The following is a 19,205-nucleotide window of genomic DNA, read 5'->3' as shown; positions in this document are numbered from 1 at the left end:
GCTGCCAGAGAGCTCAGTCTCCTTGTACACTAATGCGCATGAAAACTTGTGGGTTTTTTGGCAAAGATGTTTGTGCTAGCCCACACTCCGGTCACAGATGAAGATAAAAAATATCTGAGAGACCTGAAGGTCAGACGCAATGCTGTCGGCTCCCGGCTAGGTCGGCTCAGCACAGGGCTCTTCTGCCCAGCAAAGTGCCTCTCATTAGTTCAGTGAGACCTCTCACGTCCTGGGGTATATGTGTGCGTTGGGGCGGGTCTTCAGCTAGAGTGTTTTTTTTCTTGTTGTTACTAATATTGGGGCTTGGAGGCGGCGGGGAGAGGAGAGCATTGAGAATTAAAATTCAGCACATGCCTTTTCTTTGCGGGCTGTAATTAATCTTGCCAATTTTAAAGCTTTGAGAATCTGGTTAAGTGATAAAACACTAACAACTTTATATGACAGAGAGTTAGAGGCTCCTGCTATACACCCACCAGAGAAGATTAGGAGAGAGTGTTTGCAGGATTCGCACTAAGCAGCAGAGAATACAGTTGAGAATTGTTGCACCGCATGATATAAAAACCACATTAATATAATGAAAGGTGTCGGGAATAATGTGAGAGCGGCTGTAATTAAATGTATCTTAATAAGCGCAACATCCTTCTTAAAGCTCTTATTTTTCAGACCTCTCAAACTTAGAGGATGTTCTTGCTGTTGGCAGGTGGCCTGGGAGGAGAGCTGGAGAGCGAAGCGAAGGACAGCCGGGCCCTGGAAGAGAGGAACAGTGTGACAAGCCAGGAAGAGAGAAATGAGGAAGATGAAGACATGGAGGATGAGTCAATTTACACCTGCGATAACTGTCAGCAGGACTTCGATTCACTGGCAGACCTGACTGAACACAGGGCACACAACTGTCCTGGAGGTAATGTTAAACTAGCTTTACAGTTCTGACAGGTGGTTAGCTGGGTAATTGGACATAGCAACAGCTTGAGGCCTCAAGTGAGATTAAAGAATTAATAATGTAATTTTACAGTTAATGTAATTTTATTGTGGTGCCTTGGGTAGCCTTTGTTCACTCCTTTAATAAAATTAAAATAAAAGCAACAGCTTTCCAATTGGAATCTGTCAGTAATTACGTTAGACAAAAATGTTGTGGGGGTTTTTTTAATGCTAAAAGTTTCAGGCAAGGTATTTTTCCCTCTCTCTCCAAATGTAGGAAGATTAAAAAAGTTAAATGACTGAAGTGTGCAAAACTCCCAGGAAGAATGGCCTCTGAACCCCATAAAAGAACATGCCGATTTCTGAGATTAAAATCCATAGTGTGAGTTTCATAATCCCACCCTAAAAATACACCGTTCTCCCTAGGTTATTATTGCATTGCCTTTTGAATTTTATGGAAGTGAGGATGGCATTAGCCGACACTGATCTTGATTTTACTTTCTATGAAGTAAGAACAAGCTCAGAGCATTGGTGTGAACAATTGCAACAGATCTTGCTTGTGCACGGCTGCCTTTGCATGGCCGGCGGCAGCAGCAGGTATTCTGCAGAGCACGCTAAGCCGATTTACGGGGGTAGTAAAAAGCTTTGCAGATTTTACCAAAGATTAAATAAAATCTTAGGAGGGGGAGCACAGAAAACGTTCATATGTATTTAAATCAGAGATTCTCATCCTTCACCTTCCTGGAATTGAATACTCTGTCGTCACTTTTGCCTCCGCATCTATCTAAAATATTTTTAGGCAGTTGCTAATATGGCAGATGTGTAGGTTGAGGCTGGCAGAGGGCAGGAGGGTGAGTTTCTCCTCTGGTGCAGCAGTGTCCCATCCTCTCTCCCCTGAGTGTATATTCCTCCCTGGCCACTTAATTTGTTTGGTAATTAGTCCATGTTTTCTGCTCTTCTTTTTGGGCATAAGTAAAATGATGCTCATCCAAGAAAAATACAGGAAACAGAACTGCAAGGGAGGGAGGGTCAGGCAGGGGCTTCGGCTCGGTCTGAGTCCCCCGAGAGCACCTTCCCCTGTCTCGCTCTGGTCGTGGAGACGAGGTCCCCCTGCTCTCCTTCCCATCTGCTTGCTGGGAGGAAGGACAGAGGGACATTGGGGCTTTTCCCCAGCCTGCCCCCAGGGCTCCTTGTTCTGCACACTCGTTTAAACCCTACATAGGCTGCAAATGTGAATGTGTGTAAAATTGAAAGGCTGCTTCTTTCAGGGTCGTTTCTTGGGCAGCCAACAACAATGGCTTTGGCCTGAGACTTCTGCAAATTCCATTGGTACTCTACTGCAGGGTAGTAAGGAATACATGCCATTGAATAGAAAAATCCTTGTATTCCAAACTGGAAGGCGAGGTGCTGTGTGGACCATGGTCCTTTCCAAAGGAGCCGTCACAGGGACAAGTCATTGCCGATGCCATCCCGCCCAGGGAGTGGGACAGACAGGATCCCCCCAGGGCAGTCGGGGGCCATGTAGCCATAGGGCATGTCTCCAGCAGCTCTCCCTGGGCGGCCGCTGCTCCGTCTCCTCAGTGGTGCTGGTACAGCTGGTACAGCCGCTGGTGGTGCTGGGGTTGAGCCGCTCACGGTGCTGGGGTTGAGCCCCACCAAAAGAAAGGTTGGTTTTAGCCCAGGCGTCTGCTTGGGTCTGGCTCACTGTGTGGTCCCCAGCACGGCTGTAATGGCACAACTGGGGGAGTGGGCAGGGCAGAGGGGAGCGGGCACTGCTGGCCGGGACGCCAGAGGAGCAACGTAAGGTTATGGGGTTATGACTGGGGACCAACAGCGTTATGAAAAGGAGAATTATTTTTCCTGAGGCAAATATACATTAAAATGTAGCAACCTAGAGATTCAATTCCTATCAATGCAGTCAGTGTTTTCACACCTCAGTTTTTATTTATCCTCAACATAGTATTCTGTTAGTTGAGACTAAGAAAAATGAATTCTATTTTTTGGGACTTATCAAAATAATTTGTAAGTGTTCCCATTGCTAATTTTTGATTGCAGGTAGAATAATTTTGTCTTCTTTTAATGTCTTCACATGTGCTGATGATCTATGAAGATATTTTGTCATAAAAAGGCACCATATAAACATCTGCATATACATGAAATAGGTGCTAATTATCTCCATGTGAGGATATCCTTGTTCCAAAGCAAGAGTGTCTGTTTTCTATTTAGTTTAATCTAGTATCCTGAAGTGATTTAAAGTAAATAGGAAGATTGCATTCATACATTCTGCAATGGGAATGTTTCCATGAAGACAATCTGGAATATTGCTTGATATTTACATATCTTACCTTAAGGAAAAACCCCAACCCTTTCAGCCCCACCAGTTTGTTCGATAGCTATGAGAATTTTTGTTGAAAGCGTGCAAAATGCACGTCTCTGTTCAGTTCATCTGACAAGACTTGCACTACCTGGGTGGAAATACAAGGCCGCATTAGGAAGTGTGGTATTTTTAAAGATTTTTACCCCATAAAATATGCTGTTTGACTGTGTCCTTAGTTACCCTACACTCCTTTTGCCTATAATGCCTGCCTGACACATCTGAGGTGTAATGCAGTGCCTGACCTCTTGGCAAGCTAGGTTTTCATGTCTTAATCTGAAGCAGGGTTTTCAGTCGTGTCTACATGGCTCCAGATCAATACAGGTAATATTTGTAGTGATAATATCACCAGGCTGATAATACAACATAACTAATGACTTCCTTTGGGATACTAAAGTTAGGAAGGTATTGTAGCTCAGGAGTGTTGCAGGATTACAAGAGATCACTCCAAAGAATGGGATAAACCATCCATTTCACTGGAATCCCTTAGAAATTCATTACGGCGCGCTGAAGTTATAATACAGTTTGAACGCAGCTGCTTTGACATGTAAGGAGGTAACAAACAGCCATTTCCCCCCTTGCTTTTTCATGTATTTCAGACTTGTTTCTTTGAGGACAAAACACCACTGAAAGCTAGACATCTCTGGTAGCATAAGTGCATGGCATTCCTTTTGATGTCAGTGTAGTAGAGACGTTCTCCTTCTGACAGAATTAGGTGCCTTTTATACCTTTTGCTCATGACTGATGTCTGTGATTGCAGGTTGTAGGTTTCCAGTGTCTACGGGGATCTGAAAAGGGTCTAAATGGGGGCAGCTTGTAGTGAAAGAACATCACATTTCCTTACCGGCTCATGTCTTCCCTTGTCTCCCAGCTTGCCCCCACAAATGAGCTCTCCTGCAGCAGTCCTGGAAATAGTGCTTTAAACAACTAGCAAGCATCTAGAAAAATACTCTAAGAATAAATAAACACAACTAGTGTATACACTGGATGTGTTAAGATTTAAAATTAATTTAAAACTCACTCATATCCCATGTCCCCGTAACTAGAGAAGACTACGTAATTGCCATCGGCATCATGCGCAGTCTTTTTCTATACACTTTTTTTGCACACTGCTGTTCCAGTGTAGGTGTTATAGCACGATGCTATGTTATAGCTTTAGTGACAAGAGTAAAGAATTGCACATGGATTTACAAATTACTGTGTCCTCCAGCCAGCACCAGAGGCTGCGCACATCCGGCAACTGTTCTGCGATATGTCATTGTCTGGTGGCTGATGCCAAGTTGTTGTCTGATGAAAAGTGGCTAAAAAGCCACGAGATTTGCCATTTTGCTTGTGTGTTTTAATCCACCTGCGTTACCCTGGGTTTAGCTCCAGTATTTTATTGTGTTATTTTTGCTTCCTCCACCCATATCACCCACCCCATTCCTCCTACGGGTCAGAATATCTTCATGTAAACGTTTTTTCTTCAGTTTCTCAACTGAAGGTAGAGTGTTTTAAAGAAAACTAGCGCATCAATGAAGTGGACAGAAGTAGGTTTTGGTGGGGTCTCTGAGCATTTCATGAGGTCCTCTTCTGTTGTTGATAACTTTACAGGTTGTCTGTTTCAAACAGCAGCAGAGCTATATATGGATATTGCCAGCTTGGAAGCGGCTGATTTTTCTAAACTACTGTACGGTAGGAACTAGTTTATAATTAAAGTCTTGCAGTTGCTCCTTTTAAATGCCCTGTAACTTGTACACTAGGCTTACGTTTGAAATGAGGTATTGTAACTGTTTCATGCTAGTGTATAATTTTGCATTTTCTTGTATTTCACCTGCTACAAGAATTATAATTGCCATGCAGCCGTGTATGCGGGATGCTTATCCAGAAAACCATACACGGCAGCTTGTCAACAAGTGACGTCTCATGAATGTTTTTGTCAGGTGGTACTTTGTACTTCCCCTGACAAAGAGAGACTTCTTACATGTATTTCCAAAATTAGCCCTCCCCAAAATTGTAATCTTTTGTTGCACCTGATTGGCAAGATGGAGATTTTCTGTCTTTTTGCTGCTGCTGTTGTTGCTTCTTTAAATTAATGAATTACCGATCATCCATCACAAAAGAAACCGAAATACAGTTGTGAAAAAGCAGTGTGGAAACTTAATTATACACCTAGTTTATACAGCTGTGGCTCTAATGACCTACTGGCCCTAATTACTGTGTTGTGGCTCAGTCTGAGTGCTCTTGTCCTTGCCAGAATTCTGCTCCTTTCTCTTAACCTGACTAGTGTTTCAAGCTAAAAAAAATAACAAGTTTCCTTTTTTTGTTCTTGTCTACATTGTCGTGCTGAAATGCAGTTTTCCTTCTTTCCAGAGGTCATAGCAGTGTTTTAAAATTGGCACCAGAAAAGCTCAGTAATATCACAAACTGTAAAAACATGGATTTTCCCTGGAGTCCTCAGTTCTCACTGTCTAGATCTGAAAATGGGCACCGGGGCAGTGTTTTTATTGTCAATCACTTGGAGAGCTCCAAGCGCAGGCTCCTGTCCTTAGCTTGTCCCAGGCGTCCCCTCTCCAGGTGCAGGGCAGCAGGGCTCTCGAGGGCTCGGGCAGCTGCCGTGGCCGCGGTCCCAGCGCTTGGCACGTCTCCCTGTAGGCAGTATTTGTGCCCGTCGGTGCCAAGAGCTCTGAACCCCCAGATCATTGCAGGGGTGTGCGTGGCTGGGTGGTCCGGCTCCCCCGGCTGCTGTCACACAGGTGACGTTTGAGTTTACCTGGAGGTTCCCCCCCAGCCTGCGAGGAGGCTTCTTCCAGGACTTGTGCCTCCACAGACCAGAAAATCAGTGTGCTGATAAGGTGCTGGACTGCCTGGCTTTCTACGCAGGTACGCAGTGAATTATGTATTTATCGTGTAGAACATAAAGTGTATTCCTGTATCTGAATTTGGATCTGAAGTCAAACAGAAGCACAGCTGCAAATTTAAAGACAAACAAGGCATACGGTAACCTTTGCTGATACCAAGGTTTATGAGCGCGTCCTGTGCAATGTGTTTCCTGAACCGCCACTTGCCGTGGGGCACTGAAAGCTGTGGGCTGCCTGGCTTGCTGGCCGCCAGCACTGGCTCTGCACCACGCAGGGTGTTCGGCGTGAGCAGGGGCTGTCTACAAAGGTGCTTTTAGTGTAGCATTTAATATACTGCATATGTTTGTGGAAGTTGTGCAAAGTGTTATGCTCCCTAACAGCGTTGCTTACCCGGCAGGTCGGAGGGTCGTCCGGCAGGTGAAGGTAGGTGAGCCCCCCCAGCTGCTCCGCCCCAGCCCCAGCCCTTTGGCATGGGGCGGTGTTAGAGGGGACTGAGCCTCAGCAATTCTCTCCTGGCTGCCTCTCGCATTCTGCAGGCGTGATGGTGCCTATAAGGGTTTGTGGGGGGGACGGGACACGTGAATTTAAAACAATGCTTGCTCGCCATAAACACCCAGCTCAGGATATGCTTTGTGGCCTTACGGAGGGTCTCCCGCAGTGGGGGCACGGCGGCGAGCCCACAGCAGATCCCCAGACGCACAGGAGCCGGGGCGAGGAGCCGGGCAGTGTGCTCGCCGATAAGAGCGTGCCAGTGCGCCAGGCGCCGCCCCCAGCAAATCGCCACTGCCACCTTTGTGTCTGGGTCCCCCTGGGGACGGTGGCAAGGGAGGCAGAACCAGGCACTGTGCGTGCAGATAGGAGCGCTGCCAGCATGGCTGCGGGCGGTTTGGTTGCATATAACCAAAACCCCTGGTAGGAGAGGAGGTAATGAGCTATCCCTACCCCTTTCTCAGCCTCCACGTAGCCAGCAGTTGTCCTGGATGGGCCGGCTATGCGTTCTGAGGCTGCACAAACATTTCTTAGCAATGATGATGTCTTTTCTTAAGCAGCATATGTTTTACATGCAGGAAGAACGTTTTTCCCTGTCCCTTTTAAATATATGGCCCAGTGAGGAGCTGAGGATGACACGTTAGCATGCTTGTATTGGCAAGGGACTGTTTCATTCTTGCTACTTTAATTGAGTTCTTTTATCTACTTTTATCTAGTTCAAAAAGTAGTCTGCAAAGTAAGCACAGGTACACATGAAAATGGATAGAGGAGAAATGGGTGCATGTTTTAAACGAGGCCTCTTAAAGAAAGCACGTGTCCTTTTGAAGTCTTGACCAGTTTGGCACTTGGCTGTCTCAGAAGCCACTCTCACCTTCTGATATGTTGCTGCACCAGAAATGGGGTGATGAACAAAGACCGATGCACCTCAAACACTGCAAAGTAGGAGCTAGCTGCCAGGTGCCAGCCATGAGAGCTCCCACCTGTGACCTGTGTTTGGGATCTGGAGGCTGTCCGGCTCCCCCCTGCACCACCCCAGGGCTCACGCAGCCCCTCTGGGACACCAGGGGTGCCCGAGCTCCACCTCCCCTTCTCCCCCTGCTTCGGATTGCTGTTTGCAAAGGATAATCCATCACCATGTTAGAGCAGAGGGAGTATTGTGTGAGTCTGAGGAGGGCAGGGTTGTATTTCAGCAAAAAATAGAAATCTAAGTAAATAATACATTTTTTTTTTGAAAAAGAGAGGGGAGGGGTTAGAGTGGAAGGGCTCCTTCCAGGGCTGGAGCCTGCCGAGTGCTGCAAGGGCAGCTGTGCCCACAGGGAGGAGGATCACTGCTGTCCCAGCATTCACCCATGTCCCAGGGTTGTAGACAAAACCCAATATGTGAAACTCAATTCAGAGATGCAGTGAGGATAGCCTGGAGACTACAACAGATGCGTGCTTGTTATACAGTGGCCTTTAATAATGCCTTAGAGAGCTTGGTGGAGGATGTGCTGGGGTTGTCCTGTCCCAGACAGGCAAGAGCATAGATTGTTTGTGGCTAGGATGCTGCTGAAGGGTGTGCATTGCCTTCCTGTGGGGTGTTGAGGGACAAAACTGCCTTGGCCATATCAATAGCCTTGGCGGATTCAGAGCCGTCAAGATCTTCAGACTACAGATGTGAACAGTGAACGAGAGGTGCACTGAAAGTCTGCTTTTTTTCCTGATTTCTTCCCCTATCCCTTAGCAGACCATCGGGTAAGTAGTCTTCATATAAGGATAGCTGTACTGAGCCGGCCTGATGGTCCCATAGCACTGTTTCCCCAGAATATTCTCCTAGCTGTCAGCAAATTTATCTGGGCATTTCTTGGTGCTCTTCATTTAAATTCCTCAGATAATCTTCTTCCATGAATTTCCACTTTGAAGTTTCTTGTTGAAGCAAGGTATACATTTATCATTTCCCACGGTGGGAACCCAGAGTTCAATTATGCATTGGGGAAAAGTATCCCCTTTTGTTCACTTCAGCTTTGTCACGTGCTTTGATTTGATACCGTCCGGTCCTTCTGGTGGAGAAGACAGTGAGTGATTGCCGCTTTTCCACCTTCTCCACCCACTCATGCCTGAGCAGACTTCTTTTGCTGCCCCCTCCACTGTCTCCAAATCCATTTTTGCAATCCTCTTACTGATACCTCCTGTATCTTGACCCAGAGTAAGAGACTGAGGCATGTGGTGATAGGACAGCGAGTGGGTAAGGTATCTCTTCCATCACTGGTGCTAGAGATGTGGTCATGTTTGTGTGCCTGTCCTGGTTCCCGAGCAGGAGGCAAGGGATAGTACTTGTCCTGGTGTGAAGACCTGGCAGACAGAAAGATGGTGTCTGGCCGTGTAGGGAAAAAACAATTAAGACTTCAATGTTTATTAAGAAAAAAGCAACCAGCAGTGCATTTCAAGCACTCATCACACAACATAATTTTGCTGTTGGAAGTAGTGGGATTAAAAAAGTCTTTCTAATGTTGATTTCTTTTAGTTTGTAGAATATAAATGGGGTTTTTAAAAAGAAATCAATTAAAAATAGAGGAAATGTGTGTACAAACATTGTCAAGAATTCCTATCTTTCATTTTTTTAAAACAAGCTCTAGAAAAAATCCCCACAGAAGTTCTGTAGTGCATATTTGAATGCTTTTGTTGTAGCCTCATTAAACTTGGCTTGTCTGCAGATACAGCTGGCATGTTATTAACTGTGCTCCAGGCTTGGGGAAGCCAGAAAGCAGCCTCCACCCCCCAGTGCCGGCTGGCTTTAGGGAAACGTGCCAGTATGGGTTGGTCCTCTTCAGCTGGCTGGCTTTGGGAGCACTCGCTAGAGCATCTCCGCATGGCCTCTGGGTCTGGGAGCCCAGGGCTCAGGCTGCCTCAAGCGCCGACTCGAGAGAGGGCTCTGCGGCGTCATCCGTGCCGGCCGGCAGCCCGCACCCGTGCACCACGGCGGTCGCCTGTGAGCAGGATGGATCCACCAAGGTATGTGGCCTCCTGTGGACAATCTCAGGCAGGTGCCTGTGTTCCCCGTAGGGCTCTTCTGCCTTTCTTTACTGTGCGTTGGCAAGAAGCAAATTAGCAATCATCTGCCAAATAGTTTCTCTGTTCTGAACGAACTCGTTATTGGACTGAACCAGTCAAATAAATTGAATAAGGGAAATATTTTCCCTATACCTGCCGGAGAGGCTGTTGCTCTCCACACTGGGTTTGCACATCAGAAGACCTCCACCAGAGGTCTAAGCAGCTTCTGACTTTCTTCAAAGCTTTGGCAAGAAGTATGTTACCTCTTGAATGCTGTTTCATTGAAGTAATTTTAATAGAAGCTTTTAATGGTAAGGTGAATTTTTAAAATAGATTTCATATTTAATTCAAAATTGTTGAAAATATATTCAGTAGAAATTTAAGTTAAACAATGTGTATTAAGTATAGGTAATGTTATTCAAAATTCTTGCTTATTACAACCAGCTTTCATTGCCTTAACTAATAAAAAATTGATCTGGGCTTTTCAAGGCACTTGGTCTGTTTGTGTTAAATACTTCTTAGGGCATTTGAGCACTTCATACTCTTTAAAAATTTAGACTAGCACGTCCTTTCTGCCATAAGGAAGTACTATTCTTACTTTTATCATCATGAATTCAAGAAGTCATCGCTCTACTTTGACTTGAGTTTTGACTGTTACTGGAAGGGGTCTTCCTTCCGTCTCCTACCTTATGCTGATAGAAGGTTTGTGTTGCCTTTGGGAGCTGACATTGCTGACAATTAAAAGGATTCATTTTTAGTCTGTGCAGCTTCTGGATCTGGTGCCCTGTGGAGCTGCACAAGGTAGGGACAAGAGGTTAGGGTTTGGGTGAGGATTCAAGACCTTCTCTCTTAACAGCCTGACTTATTTTGAATGAGAATGACTGTAACTCTGGCTTCACCAATTTGCCTAATAACATGCTTGAAATTGGTGGAAGAGCCAAGGTCATTAGTCCAAGATGGGTTTCATTGTAGGTGACACCTATAACCAGGGGGGTGAGCTTCCTCTTGAAGGAACCATTTCTTTGGCCTGTGGGTCCATCTCTTTAGGCTTCTTTAAAAATCTTTCTCAGCAAAATGGTGAAAAACTTTTTGGCTCCTGCTTAAGTTGCTACTCAATTACTGTTAGCCTTGCTGGGGAGGACATAAGGGAAGGCTGAAGAAGCCCATTGCTTTTCTCTTCTCCAGGGAATCTGTTACATTAAACATTTGAATAGATTTTTGAACGTAATTCCCAGTCATTTCCTCTACAGTGAACTCAGTTCACTCATGCAGACTTTGTACTTAATGATATCTCTTAAAATAAATGAGATTGGATATAATTTATATTAAATGGTCATTTTAGAAATCTACGTCTACTAATTATTCATTAGAAAATTTGGAAAGATTGAAGTAGAATAAATTCCCTTTATGACCTCGCAGCCTACAGAAACATAAATATATACACCTGTGTTGATTTTCTGTGAGTAAACTGAATGCAGGTGATTTACTGGACTCCAAGAATAGTTTAAGCAGATTTGAATTTCATTGTTCAATCTGCATCAATAAACCATAGCAACCAACTAAGCCAAAAATTCAACACGCCTCTAGGACAGTTTTTTAGTGTTTACGTTGATGCTCAGCTTGTGGTCTGTCTCTGCATCGTATGGGATTTTGCTTTTGTGAGCTCTTCTGGTTGTCTCCTCGGGGTGATCACTCTCTTCCCTGCCCTCTCCCCGTTGTCTGTGCTGGTGTCCCTGTGGGCTCTCTCCTCGAAGGCTGGTTTCTTTGCTCCTTTCTGGGCTGCCACCATGTTGCATCTTGCTCACGGCAACCTGCTCCCTGACTCTGTGCTGGCATTTGCCCTTTCCTGGCCCCGCACATAACTGAGTTGCTTCACAGTTTATACATTTAAGTTACACCTTACCTAGTGTTACTGTTTTCTCCTTTACTCTCAGCCGCAGTTGCTCTTTCGTCCTTTGTCCAGAGCCAGCTCTTCCTTGGGGCTCCGTACACATGCAGAGCCTTCCTTGAACCGTCCCACAGGGACCAGCATCTGCAGATCTCCTCGAGGTGCTGTGAGAAATCAGACTGCGCCATGTGCTTCTTCACAGGCAGTCTCAGTTAGGTACAAATGAGCTAAAGATGTGTGTTTGTCAAATCTTTGTTCACGAAACAGCAAATGATGTAATTTGCATTCAGATCGCATCCAGCTCCAAGCTGGATAGCTGCTTCATCTCACCTTACAGCCCTTCTCTGCTCCTTCCCCTCTTACAGACACTTCCTGGAGTTTGTTTTACAAGAGCTGTTTCATGTAGGAATTGTATTCCATTAGGTGTTTCAATGGCATCCCGTGTAACTGGGTTTGATTTTGACCGCAGCCTCTGGTACATAGAAATAAAGCAGAGAGAATTCCTTGCTTTTTTGGAGGATAAACTGTCATCTTTAGGAGGCAGTCACAACACTGCTGCATTCCTCACACAAATAAGACAAATTTTACACAAATTTGGAGCAAAAGAAAGTGAAAATGAGCAGGATTTTCTTGTTTCATAGCTTAAATGAGAGAATACTGAGTTTTCTGCCTGCCAGTTTAAACTCTGGAAATGCAAATATCAGAAGGGAAGATGCTCTTTCTCTCGATAACTAGGTATACACATACATATCTATAATGTACAAAATGCTTCATTTTATTTTAATCAGTTCCGTTTTGAAGACCTGACCAGCTAAAATTTGCTGTATTGGAAATAACGTTATTGGGGGGGAGCATCAGTCTTGATTAAAAGAGGAATGAGGAGAGCCAGTCCTTACAGCAAGTTGGGGGGAGTGATTTTGCGAGAGGTACTGGAGTTGGGAAAAGTGCAATCGGAGTTAGCAAAAGTGTCTGCTTTTCCAGTGGCTGCCCCAGTAATTGGCCGTGCGTGTCTGGATCACCGAGTGACAGGCGGGAGGCTCAGCTCTTGGAGAGCCTGGCCACTCCGAGCAGAGGGAAGAGGGAGGGAAGGAGGATGGGGAGAAGAAACAATTTGTGAACTTGCCCCTTTTGAGATAGCAAATGCTTCTCTCCCCGTGCCCAGGATCATTGCTGAGCAGCCGGCAGCTGCATCCCGCTCTTCTGCTGCTGTCAGCGAATGTCACTGTGGGAACCTCAGTAGTTTCAAGGAGTCACTATTTGTACACAGGGAATAGAGGAAACTCATGGGTAGAAACATTGTGGTGTGTGGGCTGCTCTGGATTTTACTCTGAGGAAGAAGATCTCCACAAATGTTTTAAATTAGGCTGTCCTTGATAATTTTGGTGGTATGGAGCCCAACCAAAATTTCAGGAAAAAACAAGTTGCTCTGTTAAAGCAGACATGAAAAAAATGAAGGGCTTAACTTTTGTCCTGAGGGTGATAAAACAGCACCACACAGCTGAAAATCAATCTGACCTTCACCCACGTGATGCTGTTGTCTCAGTCTGTCTTTCATTTCCTTTGGTTGAGTGAAGGCCATGGCATTCAGTAGGGAGAAAAGCCAGAGGGAGGTGGGGAGAATCCTGTTTTCTCTGGAAAGGCTTCGGTGCTTGCATAAGTTGACTCTGAAAAGAGAGTTGCTGTAAAACTTTGAATTATTTCATTAAATTAAAAAAAAAAAAGTTCCTTTTTCTCCTAATAGCCAGCAATCACATTAAGGTAGAGAAGATCTATGCTGTTAAAAAAAAAAAAAAAAAAAAAAAAGGAAAAAGAAAAAAAGGAAGTGTTTGTGATATAAAACATTCTGTTTTAATTAAACCTAGAATTAGCCAGTGACGGTATTTTGAAAAGAAGGCTTCATGCAGCAACAGGAAACCTGCACATTCATTTAAAAACAGAAATTTGTACCCAAAGGGGAGAAAAAAGTCCAATTATTTTTCCCAGAGATATTTTAACATTCTGTGTTGCAGGCTTTGCAGAAACAAGGAGAAGGTACCCAGATACACGTATATTTACATCTACATCAATAAACCAACAGTTAGGGCTTGTGTATAAACAATATTATTGATTTTCAAAATAGAGGTACAATTTCAAGTGGTGAACTACTCATTTTACTCAACATCCTGCAGCAAGTGGTTCCCACCTCATTTTCCCGAAGACAGAGAATGAACTAAATGAATGGGTAAAATTCTGTGCAGAATTTAATTCTATTAAAAACTACAGCACCAACAAAAGGGAAAGCGATGTGCATAAGCACTGGTGTTGTTTTTTACATCTTGAAAGCAATTAAAAGTGCAATTCATAGCTATTCATTCAATCCCCTGCTTCTTTCATCCTTATTTCATTTAAATGCGACCCAGAGCCAAAAAAAGTTGCCAGATATTTCTTTTGGAAAACAGCAAGTTTTACACGCCGCCTTTACAAAACTGAGATTGCTGTAAGTTCTGGCTACCCTACCCTGCACTTTTCCTGACACATCTCATCACAGGCAGGTAACGTCCTTTCATGTCACACTCATAAACTACTCTTGCTTTATATTTTTGTGCTATAGATACCCTAGCTACTGCAGCATGGAGAGAGTTAGGGATATCTGCCGTTTTCCTTGTTCAGTAAATGTTGCCTGTTCTAGGAAGGTCTATAGGAAATGCCAACTTCTTGTTAAAAAGATAGAGATGGAGATTGGATTTAGATTAGAGATTAATCCCTGCTCCGTAAAGGTTAAGAATGAAACAGTTTGTTCATTAATCTATTTGGGATGGTGGAGATTAATTTCTGACTAGAGCTTTTTATTTAAGTAAGTGTGGTTTGTCTGATGTGCCAGCCATCGCGGACACTATTTTATGTGGTATTAACAAAAAAAGAAAAAAGAACAGCAAATGTAAAAGATGTTGGGACCTTTTCCTGGCGAGCTCTGCTACTCAGGTCTCCATGAGATATGCCAAAAAGCTATTTGCATAAATGTAGAATTTAATAAGTTATCATTCTGATTAACGCCATTAACTGCTTAACTACTGTAGAAATTGGCTTCCAAAGTTGCTAGATGGTAGCTGTTGCTCTCCACGTCATTCCATTTGCTGTCTCGCTGGGGATAATGGTATGCAAGGGAAAGCAAGAAGGTCAAGGATCTTTTTGTTTAGTCTCTTTACACATTAAAAGTTCTATTATGTGTTTGTATTGCATGTGGTTTCCAGTCTGTTGGCTACAATGCTTTCAAAATCCATTGATGATGAGTTTGTGAAGCTAAATATATCTTGTGGGTTATGACTACCAAGCTATCACGTTGTGTAGCAGTCAGGGCCAATATTTAACAAGTGTTTTTCAGAATGAGGAATTTGGAAACCGAGTCAAACGATCTTACAAAAGGGTTAACAGAAATGCTAATATAGAAGATGACAGCAAATGCCTGGTCTGTGCTGAGGGTGGGGGTGTTTGGAGCTATGCTATGCTATTTGTGGGGAAGTGCTTCTCAGGTTGGGGCTTTTTTATGGGTTTTTCTGGGGGTGGGGGAGGGCTGCGGTATTGTGAATGACACAGCCGCCACAGAGCTGAATGGGACTGAAAAAAGCGGTGTCCTCTACAGCCATCCCTTTCTCTGCCCCGGCACCGAGTAGGTGCAGCGTGCTGTGGTGGGGGTGTGCGTGGGGGCCCCGGGGGGGCTCGCCCCACGGCTCCCCGCTGGCCCCTTGCCCGCCCCCCCCCCGCCGGAGCCGAGCCGCCCGCCCGTCCCCCCGCCGCTGGCAGGGCAGTCGGGCTCCGCAGAGACCTCGCTGCTGCTTCTTGCCCGACATTTAAGGGAATGCAAAAGCAGACTGCAGGATGCAGCCACATCCTAAGGGCTGGCACAGCCGCCTCGCTTGTTTTCACTCTCCAGCTAGTAGACTGACCTTTTAAAAAAACAGTTTCAGCTGCTGGGAGGCACTGACAATAGCTTTAATAGGTTTCATTTTGGTATGAAATAGCTACGGTCACGTTCTGATAACGCAAACTAGCAGCCATAAGCGTGGCAACAACGGGTCATGTTTTAGCTGATTGTTTCAGGCCGTGTACAAACTCAGGCAGATGTCACTGCCTCCCTGCCAGGCATTAGCACAAGGTACTAATTTTCTTTTAGAATGAAAGCAGAGATTTTATTTTTTTGGAGTGATTTGTGTTCTGACTGCATGAGTACCTTCACACCTGTCAGTTGAATCCAGTGTGTTCGTTCCCAAGGGTAACCTGACATCTGGGAAATTCTGCCTCAGCCCAGACTGATCCCCTTCGCAGCGTCATTGGTATTTTGAACTGAAATGGAGTTACACCATCACACATCATCCTTTGCATTATTCTGTTCTGCTCCAGTATATTCCTGCTTTTATAACTTTCGGTTTAAATCCCGCTCTCGGGCTGTTTCAGGAGTGGTGCAGTTATCTTAAAGCTGTCTTGCTTTTCACTGTGGGGCTGGTAAGCTCAAAAACATCTGCAGGCAGGGTCAGTCCAGCTTGCTGGTCTTTAGAGGATATTTACAAAGTTTCATAAGGCTTGGACCCATACCCACACCCATCCTAGATGCAGTGTCTACAGATTTATCCCCGAGAGCCTCTTACAAGCTTTGTTTGTATTACTATCTAGAGCTATCCCACTGCAGAAATCCTCAGGAGAGAGAAGTGGTCAAGAGTGCTTAGAAACATCTGCTAAAAATTCAGACAAACACTGCACTGTCACTAGAAGCAGTTAGGATGGGGCGAATGAAATTTATCATGTGGTGCTACAGGAAAAAGGGACATTTTTCTTGTTCTTTTACTTTTCCTTAAAAATCGATAGTTTGGTCAGTAGATATAGGAAAATGCCCCTGCAGAGTACACTTGGGGCGGAGAGCTGCTTTTTACCAATGTCACAAACTCACTTGAGAGCCAAGCCTCGCGGTCTTGCGGGAGCGCTGTTTCCAGAGTACTCACGTTTGATTCATCACACGCTTTCTACTTTCAAGAAACCCTGCATTAATTGCGCAGACCTAGAAAGTGGCGACATCAGGAGATAAAGTGACTTCACTGTGACTTTTCTATTGCTTGCCATACTTAGGCAAAAGGGAAGACAAAGTTGTAGCAACAAACCTAATGGATGAACTCTCTGACTAGTTGCTGGTTTGTGTGTGGCTGCGTACTGGATTCGGTGAGTACTTGAGAAATACTGGCATTTGTCCCCGATGATGTGTCATGATGTTACAGGCAATTTGGCAGAAAAAAAAAAGTTTTCGTATATGTGATGCTGGACTTGCTATGATGTTGTGCTGCTTCATTGCAGTAGTCCAGCTCAGCCCCCCAACCACCCCCGTTCCCCATAGAGCACCCTCGCCTCCCTGGCCTGTCCTCTGCCTACAAGCAAGGCAAGAGGCAGCACGTGCTGTGCTGGCTGGCCGGGAGGCACACGCATGGACCGGCCCGAGAGCTGTGCTTGCTCCGATAAACGCTGACTCTGTTCTTAGCCTTTCTCTCAGCAGAGACGTGAACTGGGGTTTCTGTCCTACTCAATCAAAGGTAGGTTCGCCAATCTTATAGAAACTCAATTTCTATAAGAGAAACTCAATTTCTCTCTGAGCCCTCTATCCCCAGTCCGGTGTGATTCAGAAGTTAATAGGAAGGGACAAACAGTTAAGACATATGACAGGCAATATGATCACATAAACCTTGTTTTCTTAGGATGCCAGGCTGAAAAAAATATCACAAAGCTCTTGGGAATAAATGAGTCACTTCAGATTGAGACTTGATGGACAACGTTGGCTTTGTTATCACTCTGCAGGTAGCGAGGGGATAGGGTTAGGGAGAATTTCCAGAAATGTAGGAGAGTCGTTACTAGAAAGGTAAAGCCTCCTCTGCCACGCATCCCCCGTAGTGGACCCCGCATTACCCTGGTCCCTCCTCCTTTTGGGAGCCTTTTGAGGAAAAGTCTCCTGTGACAGGAACATCTCTCAGGTCTTTTCTTCTGTGAGCTGCCAGGTGAAAGAATGGGGCTAGAGAACAAAAGATGTTCAGATACCGCAGACAAGCTTTTGTAGGATCTGCCACGTCAGCTGTCTCTTATAAGGTCTGCTGTATTTTCTGTTGATGGTGCTCTTCCCCCGAGGATTTCCCCACACCTGGGAACGCCTGCCATAACCCGCACTGATATTTTCCTCAATGCCTTTCATTTCTGCATACAGATGGAGCTGGGATATCACACACTGTCCTTGCCCTTATTCTGTTCTGCTCCTTGGCAGTCCCAGCTTTCCTGGCTGGGAGCTTTCATCCCACCCCCCTCTCAACCTTTTTCAGGAGGGGCTCTGCAATTATTTATGAGCTAGCTTGTCCCGTTTTTCTGACATTTTCAGTGTACTCTGCAAAGAGGAAAGCTAAGTATGTGTTCTCTGGTTTTACAGGGAACAGAAAACTAGAAGTAAATGTTGCTGGTCTGTGTTAGCAAGATATTTCAGTTTTTTAGGAGGCAGGGAATCGTCCCTTTAATATCATTGGTCTTCTGAGTGGAAAAAGTCTTAGTGGCCTGTAACCACCTCTTGCCTTTGATGTGTTTGGAGATCTTGGAAGGGCAGGCAGCCAACTCGCTTGCATGCTTGTCAAGGTGGGGCTGTCTGTCCTTAGTCTGTATTCCTCCTCGCCATCCTTAAGAGGATTTTGTCTCTCCTTCCTCCTGCCACGTGTCAGAATAGGCAGCACACTGCGATTTACCTCCTTCTCCTTCCACTTCTTGTGCTCTAGGGCTCTAGATTTTCCAAAATACATCATGGTAAGAGGCAAAGATGTAATGATTTGGGCATCGTAGCTCTTCCAGATGCACCCTTAACTTCTCTGAATGAAATAAATGACTATTAAAGCTGAAAAGCAGCATTTTCTCATTTTGCTGCTGCAAGTAGGTGGGAGGAGTGGCTAACTGCTCCTCTGGCAGTAGTAAAGTGGACAGGCTTGTCTGCTGCCCAGTACTACAAGCTGGATGATGCACTTACCTATTCACTCCATCCTGCACCACATCGATGTTTTGCTTGCCTACATGTATTGCATATGTGTGAAAGAATTATAGGTCTCCCGTCTACCTTCTCTTCCAAAGATAACTAAAAATACAGAGTCTCTTTTAAGGAGAAATGTATTCCCCCTCCAACGTTATGCACACAGAAATCAAATTTCTTTTGATTTTGACCAACCTTAGATAAAACCTGATGGTTGCCGCTGAATCTCACTTGAGTTTTTCATTAAAACTGTTCAAAGCAAAATAGAGGGTGGAGGATCTCATGTGAGCCAAAACTAACCTCCCTGTTCCTGCCAGTGAAGCTGTATTGCCAAATTTCACACAGCCGTGCTCTCTAGCACCTCCTTTGAACACGAGTGTGGTTCTGGAGGCCGTTTTGAAGCTCCCACTTGAAACACTTTCTGTGAGCTAGTGGAGCATTTTCTGGCACTTAAGCTTCTGTATCTGGTGGCTGTTTGTGCTATACTGAGCAGTGAGTCAGGGCTTGCTAGAGGAGAAAAAAAGGATTTCTTAGAAAACCTTTCAGAAAAGCTAAGGTTGCTTTTCAGCTGGAAGTGCTGTTGGTGTCTGTGGTGAAATTGGTGTGGCAAGCGACCTCTGCAGTGTTTCTAAGAACTGCCAGATAGTGTTGTAG

General features: G+C 44.9%; 1 protein-coding gene across 6 annotated transcripts in view; it reads left to right on the top strand.

The window, feature by feature from the left end:
- ZNF423 (zinc finger protein 423) overlaps window positions 1–19,205 on the top strand; it is a 235,397-nt gene that overhangs the window by 71,075 nt on the left and 145,117 nt on the right. For 3 of the 6 annotated variants that reach the window (XR_012586519.1, XM_074583084.1, XM_074583083.1), the window contains 2 exons: window positions 701–901; window positions 4,886–4,966. Coding sequence is in view for 5 of the 6 variants with exons in the window: in XM_074583084.1 (XP_074439185.1) it covers window positions 701–901; window positions 4,886–4,966 (282 nt within the window). In the remaining variant the exon portion in view is untranslated. Of the gene's footprint in view, window positions 1–384; window positions 596–700; window positions 902–4,885; window positions 4,967–19,205 lie in introns of those variants that run through there. The other 3 variants (XM_074583087.1, XM_074583088.1, XM_074583086.1) reach the window with 3 other exon arrangements.

This window comes from Larus michahellis, chromosome 4, assembly GCF_964199755.1.
Source record: "Larus michahellis chromosome 4, bLarMic1.1, whole genome shotgun sequence".
Taxonomy (NCBI): Eukaryota; Metazoa; Chordata; class Aves; order Charadriiformes; family Laridae; genus Larus; species Larus michahellis.
This window is presented reverse-complemented; position numbering and strand designations above follow the sequence as displayed.